This window comes from Acipenser ruthenus, unplaced genomic scaffold (genome assembly GCF_902713425.1).
Source record: "Acipenser ruthenus unplaced genomic scaffold, fAciRut3.2 maternal haplotype, whole genome shotgun sequence".
In the NCBI taxonomy this organism is placed as follows: Eukaryota; Metazoa; Chordata; class Actinopteri; order Acipenseriformes; family Acipenseridae; genus Acipenser; species Acipenser ruthenus.
The window spans coordinates 57,013-65,000 of NW_026708234.1; the positions used below are offsets into that span (position 1 = coordinate 57,013).

The window sequence follows — 7,988 nt, forward strand, 5'->3', positions numbered from 1 at the left end:
CTTTATTTTCAATGTAGCATTTTTTTCAGCACCAATCAATAATGAGGAATCTTCACCTGCCCCCAACGCAGGGCAGGATTAACTAATACGACAATAACACCATTCCCCGGATGTGGCAAGCGTGACGTCAGACCCCGAACAAACACCCAGCACTGCGAGGGAAACGAAAGGAGACCACGGCAGATTGGAGAGATGAATGCGCTGTTTGCGTTTTTATTATTGTAAATAATAATACATGAAGGAATAAAAGGTTTGAACAAAACAAAACACTGACACAGAACAAACAGTGGACGAAACAAACAAACAAGTATCGTGCTGGTCCTCCGGCACGTTTAATTGTCTCTCTCTCTCTCTTTATTTACTCCTAACTCTCCCGTTCTTTCGCCCTGAAAATCACAACCCCGAGTGAGTGAAACATTCACCCTTTTAATTGAATTAATCAGTCATTCGATTGGAATCTCGGTACATCTGCACGTGAACTAGTTTGTGCATTTCCCGTGCTTCCGTACAAATACCCCTTTTAATCTGCTCGTGACGTAATACAAATATACACTTTATAGTCTAACACTCGTGCTACATAACCCGTGCACTAATATAGACCAACATTAACACGCAACAGATAACTATAAAACACACACAGGGGCGGGGCACACTGACACACCGTAATATGCATATAGCCCCCAAAATATGCCCCCCACCCATTTTGCATTTGTATTGCCTGTAATACGGCATAATATTTAGCAATCTGTAATATTGCCTGTAATATTTTGTGTAATTTCTGTAATTCGCTTTGGGTAAAAGTGTCTGCTAAACAATTTAATAATAATAATAATAATAATAATAATAATAATAATAATAATAATAATAATAATAATAATAATGTCTGTAATTAATGTCTGACTGTGATTGGCTGCTCTTGTAATTAGGCTGCATGCCTGCACAATGACGCGCCCCTACGTAGAACACGCAGAGCTCATTTACATGCATTTAGAACAGCTAGTATTTTATTTATTCTGATTGGTCCGAATCAATACTGTACTAAATATATGAACCCTCACAAAATAACGCGTTTTTGACACAGATGTACTTCCATACAGTGTGTGCGTCTGTCTGTGTGTCTCTGTCTCTGTGTATGTGTGTGTGTGTGTGTGTGTGTGTGTGTGTGTGTCTGTTTCACTGTGTGTGTGTCAAAGCGCTTTGAGACACTGTGCATGGCAGGCCCTATTTAAATAAATAAACCTACTTCCTGACTCACGCTCACACACTGACACACACACACACACACACACACACACACACACTGACACACACACACACAGACACACACACACACACACACACACACACACGCTCACACACTGACACACACACACACAGACACACACACACACGCTCACACACTGACACACACGCTCACACACTGACACACACACACAGACACACACACACACACACACAGAGCATACAGGTAAGTCGCTTCGCCGAATGCCGCCCTGTAATTATGCCGCCCTGTAATTATGAATGATTATTATTAGCGAGGCAGAAAGAACAAAACAACGAAACAAACAAAAGTGTTTTTTCCAGTTTCATTAATTCTGATCCTCATCGCCACGATGTCGTTCTGTCCTGTACAATATTCTAATGTAATCGAATCGAATCTATCACAAGTGTCCTGAAATATATATATATATATATATATATATATATATATATATAACTATGTATTATATACAGTATATTATATATATATATATACACACACACAGTGTCTATAGAAAGTCTACACCCCCTTGAACTTTTTTCACATTTTGTTGTGCCTCAGAGTTTCATGCATTTAAATGAGGATTTTTTTCCACTTATCTACACACCATACTCCACACTGTTAAGGGGAAAAAAGTTTTTATTGAGAAAAAATATATATATTAAAAATACAAAACTGAAAGATCATAATTGGATAAGTCTCCACCCCTCTGAGTTAATACATGGTAGAAGCACCTTTGGCAGCAATTACAGCTGTGAGTCTGTTGGGATAGGTCTCTACCGACTTTGATTGATTTACTGATTTGACAATATTTGACCATTCCTCGTTACAAAACTGTTCAAGCTCTGTCAAGTTCCTTGGGGAGTGTTGATAGACAGCAATCTTCAAGTCATGCCACAAATTTTCGATTGGATTTAGGTCGGGGCTCTGACTGGGCCACTCAAGGACATTTACCTTTTTGTTCCTTAGCCACTCCAGTGTAGCTCTGGCTGTGTGCTTTGGGTCGTTGTCATGTTGAAAGGTGATCTTCCGTCCCAGTTTCAGCTTTCTTCAGAGGGCAGCAGGTTTTCCTCAAGGACTTCTCTGTACTTTGCTCCATTTGTCTTCCCTTCTATCCTGACAAGAGCCCCAGGCCCTGCCGATGAGAAACATCCCCATAACACGATGCTGCCACCACCATGCTTCACAGTAGGGATGGTGTTCTTTGGGTGATGCTGCCACCACCATGCTTCACAGTAGGGATGGTGTTCTTTGGGTGATGCTGTCACCACCATGCTTCACAGTAGGGATGGTGTTCTTTGGGTTTGCATCAAACATAACGCTTTGCAATTAGTCCAAAAAGTTCATTTTAGTTTCGTCAGGCAACAAAACTTTTTGCCACCTGGCTACAGAATCTCCTGAGTGTTTTTTTGCATACTTCAAACGGGATTCAAGGTGGGCTTTCTTGAGTAATGGCTTCCTTCTTGCCACCCTACCATACAGGCCAGATTTGTGGAGTGCTTGGGATATTGTTGTCACATGCACACTTTGACCAGTCTTGGCCATAAAAGCCTGTAGCTCTTGCAAAGTTGCCATTGGCCTCTTGGTAGCTTCTCTGATCAGTCTCCTTCTTGCTCGAGAGAACACGAGGGAAAATGCAGAAAGGAGCACTCAGATGGACAGACGGTCAGATATTTAAATAACTTCCAGTCACACGTTCTAGAGCTTCTGTTTTCGGTGTTTTCCGCCGACTGTTCTCCTCTCCTTTAAGAATTCAATCGATCCGTGTTCAGCCTCTCGTGTATCTCAATCACAGCTGAGAAACGCGCTCATAGTAACATGGATCGCAAGGCTTACTTTGTCATTTCAAAGCAGAAGCGACTCGTCTTTATTAATGTGAACACAGTCAGGCAGAATAATTACAATAAAGTGCTCCAGCATAAAATACTTTAGTTTTCTTTAATTAATATTATTAGTTTATTTAGAAGACGCCTTTATCCAAGGCTTACAGAGACTAGGGTGTGTGAACTATGCATCAGCTGCAGAGTCACTTACAGTAACGCCGCACCCGAAAGACAGAGCACAAGGAAGTGAAGTGACTTGCTCAGGGTCACACAATGAGTCAGTGGCTGAGGTGGGATTTGAACCCGGGACCTCCTGGTTTACAAGCCCTTTTCTTTAACCACAGATCCCCACAGCCTCCACAGATTTGATAAAGATTCGTCGCTTATCAACATGTAGCGATCTCATATACGTTGTGCTATAGATAAACTTGTTTTGTTTTGTTTATGTACACTAAAGTTTGAAATGATTAAAAACGCGCGCTTGTGTGTGTCAGTCAGTGTGTGTGTGTGTGTCAGTGCGTGTGTGTGTGTGTGTGTCAGTGCGTGTGTGTGTGTGTGTGTGTGTCAGTGTGTGTGTGTGTGTCAGTGCGTGTGTGTGTGTGTGTCAGTGTGTGTGTGTGTATATTTGTGTGTGTGTGTATTTGTCTGTGTGTCTGTATTTCTCCAGTCGTTTGAGGACTTGACAGATTTGTAATAATAATCAATAATTGCCAATGCTAAAAACACAAGCAGGTGTTATGTTTTGTGTAAATGCTGCAATAATTAATGATTGGAATGTTCTAATCCACTCAGCACCGCCAAGCCACGCCACGCCACGCCACGAAACGGAATTTCCGACCGCGCTGAATATATAGCGTGGTTCCAGACAGAGGAACACAAAGCGAATCCACAGAGCGACAGCACCGGAACAAACAGAGCACAATACCGCCAGCAAAGCAAAGCGAAGCGACGCAGCTGCACTGCAATATACTTCATAACGACACACAGCGCCACATCAGGTACAGGAACTCCTTATGCAATTGCTATGGTGCTGTTATTAACATGAATATGACGGCAGCTATTATTATACTTAGCAGCACTATTGAGATTTTACTATCATTATTATTAGTAGTGATATTATTATTATTATTATTATTATTATTATTATTATTATTATTATTATTATTATTATTATTATTATAGCAGTGGTATATTCTATGGGAAAGTGTTAAGAAAATCATCCAATCAATGCCCTCTCATTCATTTAAACATTCTCATCGCTCCTGTGTTTGCTGTGCGATGTCTTACTGAAATGCACACCAGTCTATTCAAATCTGTGAATGCGCTTGTGATGTCATTTACTACGTAGTTATTATTATTTATTTATTTATTTATTTATTTCTTAGCAGACGCCCTTATCCAGGGCGACTTACAATCGTAAGCAAAAACATTTCAAGTGTTACAATACAAGTAATACAATAAGAGCAAGAAATACAATAACTTTTGTTCAAGCAAAGTACAAGTGTGACAAACCACAATTCAATAATACAGCAGATAATAGTGATAGTTACATCAGGATATGATTAAATACAAAGTACTACAGGTTAAACCTGTAGTACTTGCTTACGATTGTAAGTCGCCATGGATAAGGGCGTCTGCTAAGAAATAAATAATAATAATAATAATTAAACACTTGGCAGATTACAGTATTCTGAAGTACAAAATTAAATGCAGTAAAATAGGGGGCAGATAAGAGCAAAATAAAGCACATTTACATGAAGGGTGATAGTGTCCCAGGATACAAACAGAGGAGTTCTACAGGTGCTGTTTGAAGAGGTGAAGAGGTGAGTCTTAAGGAGGCGCCAGAATGTGGTCAGGGACTGGGCAGTCCTGACATCTGTAGGAAGGTCATTCCACCACTGCGGAGCAAGGGTGGAGAAGGAGCGGGCTCGGGAGGCAGGGGAGCGTAGCGGAGGTAGAGCCAGTCTTCTAGTGCAGGCGGAGCGGAGAGGTTGAGTGGGGGTGTAGGGAGAGATGAGGGTCTGGAGGTAGCTGGGTGCAGTCTGGTCAAGGCATCTGTAGGCTAGTACAAGAGTCTTGAACTGGATGCGAGCGGTAATCGGGAGCCAGTGGAGCGAGCGGAGTAGTGGAGTAGCGTGGGCGAAGCGAGTCAGAGAGAACACCAGGCGGGCAGCAGAGTTCTGGATGAGCTGGAGCGGACGGGTGGCGGACGCAGGGAGGCCAGCCAGGAGGGAGTTGCAGTAGTCTAGGCGGGAGAGTACCAGGGCCTGGACCAGGAGCTGGGTAGCATAGTTGGTGAGGAAGGGTCGGATTCTTCGGATGTTGCTCAGGAAGAATCGGCAAGTGCGTGCCAGAGTGGAGATGTGCTGGGAATAAGAGAGGCAGGGGTCCAGGGTGACTCCAAGGTTCTTAGCTGAGGAAGAGGGAGAGAGTGTGGTAGATTCCAGAGGAACAGAGATAGAGAGATCAGAGGAGGGGGAGGAGGAGGGAAAGAAAAGGAGGTCAGATTTAGAGAGGTTGAGTTTGAGTTGAGTTAAGGATGTAAGGATCCGCGGCTGCGTTCGTTTCTATTTAACCCTTCAGGCATCATGGAATTCATACACATACATATACATGGAAGCAAAAAGGACGCAAATCTGTTTTCCAATGAGGCACTCTGGAACCTCTTGGAATGAAGATTGTGTGGTGACGTCATCGTGACATCATCATCCCGCTGGAAGTTCCTCTTGAAGGACAGCTCGTTTATAGCTGCAGCTTATTTTCAGCGCTGCTTTTGCCATCCCGCTGCAGAAGGACTTGGAGTCCCGATCGCCACACTCATAGCATTGCATATATATAGAAACTCTCAATTGAATGTTGCTCACAAGCATTCACTTCGTGCAGGTGGACAAACCTTATTTTTGCAGCGATCCGCCAACTCAGAGACACACTTGGTCGCACACTCTGTCCATTTCTGATTAAAATATATTTTATTGAACAAACAAAAAGCACGCCGCGTTTCGCCACGAGGTGTCTTGGACAGGTAGTTAATTATTATGACTTTGTTTTCCCTCTGGACACTTTATCACTCTTCCTTAAATGCGCTTTACTTGCTCTTATCTGCCCCCTATTTTACTGCATTTAATCCTGTACTTGAGTACTGTAATCTGTCACAAGTGTTATTTAATCTGTAGTATTTTGTATTTAATTATATCCTGGTGTAACTATCACTGACACTGTTATCTGATCCGTTATTGAATCATATTTTGTCATACTTGTACTTGCTAGAACCAAAGTCATTGTATTTATCTTGCTCTTAATTGTATTAATACTTGGACTGTGATTCTTGAAATGTATTTTTGTTTACGACTGTAAGTCGCCCTGGATAAGGGCGTCTGCTAAGAAATAAATAAATAAATAAATAAATAAATAAATAAATAAATAAATAATAATAATAGAAATGGCATGAGCTGTATTACAGTTACTAAACCGCTTGATTATGTATTCTTGGCCTGTATGTGGATGGAAAAAAAATGATTCCTGGATTTATTTATTTATTTATTTATTTATTTATTTATTTATTTTTTTTCACATTGGACTGCGGTACAATAACATTACAATTGCAACCAGGCACTCTCCTTGCTGTGAATTATTTAAATACTATTGAATAAATAAGTCATTTGATTTCGATTAATTATTATTATTATTATTATTATTATTATTATTATTATTATTATTATTATTATTATTGCTTAGCAGACGACTTACAATTGTTACAAGATATCACATTATTTTAATCCGCTGTCAGTATTAATGGCTGGTTGTATTTGGTAGCTGGTAATGTTAAACTGTATGCTGTCGATTAGACTATACGCATATGGCTTTTATTCTTGTGAGCGTAAGAATAAGGATAGCGTTCGGGTATCGAATACACGGAAATGCGGGTCCCCGTGTATTGGAACAGCAAACTATTCCATACGTCTTTTAAAATTCCAGAAGCCATGACGTAATGATCGAACTATGGATCGTTGGATAATATTCTCTCAAGAGGGCTAAGGTCGGCCAGGGTGCTCTCGGCTCACCGCGCACCAGCGACCCCTGTGATTATTGGACATATCAGAATTGGGAGAACATAATATAAATATTTGGCAACGACCAAATAATAATAAAAAAAAAATCGCTACTGTATGTCATGATTCCTGTCATTGAAATAACCTCGTTCATGCTCATCTTAATTTAGCGGCATAAAAAGTCAGTCTAGTAACTATTTCTTTTAATTTTGTCTTGTACAAAGGTTTTGTTTTTTTTTAATGAAGGGGGGGGGGGGGGGGGGGGGGTCCGGACCTCAGGACCCCCCACCATCCACTCGCTAGATCTGCCTATGAATCCGCATAGTACCATTTCACATATAAGTTTGTAGGTTTTAATTCAGTATACTTTTTTTTTGGTTCCCTGTGTAGTTTGTGAAAATGAGCTTCAACAAACGCTTACCTTCAGACCTGACACAAAAAATCTTCAGGTAAGACAGACGTACTGTATTTTCAAAATAATACATTTTCATAATTTTTAATAGCATTATTAGTATGTGTCTTTTTAAATAGCTTGACAGTGTTGCGTTCAGCGGTGTTTCACGTGCTCTGTCTCTCTGTTCTGTAGTGTCTTCTTGGACTTTGATGCAGACTGCCCTCCGGTGGACAAGGTAAGCACTTAAATAAATACAAATCTAGTTTCACTCCGTTTCTGTTATATTTTGTGAATGTTTAATTATGTAATTATTATGTATTATTTATAATAATAAGGATATATGCTGTAAACAATATACTTGCCGTGCTATTTATTTTTAAATTATCAAACAAATAGTTTATAATGTCAGTGAAAACATACGTCATAAATAAAAAAAGCGTGCTGTTTAATATTATTAAATA

The 7,988-nt window shown here is 40.3% G+C and overlaps 1 protein-coding gene across 1 annotated transcript in view; it reads left to right on the forward strand.

Moving 5' to 3' along the window:
• Positions 1-3,945: 3,945 nt before the first annotated feature.
• LOC117969124 (uncharacterized) overlaps positions 3,946-7,988 on the forward strand; it is a 9,656-nt gene continuing 5,613 nt past the window's right edge. Inside the window, exons 1-3 of the mRNA XM_059020423.1 lie at positions 3,946-4,082; positions 7,524-7,582; positions 7,720-7,762. Coding sequence (XP_058876406.1) covers positions 7,533-7,582; positions 7,720-7,762 — 93 coding nt within the window. The 5' untranslated portion in view covers positions 3,946-4,082; positions 7,524-7,532. The remainder of the gene's footprint in view (positions 4,083-7,523; positions 7,583-7,719; positions 7,763-7,988) is intronic.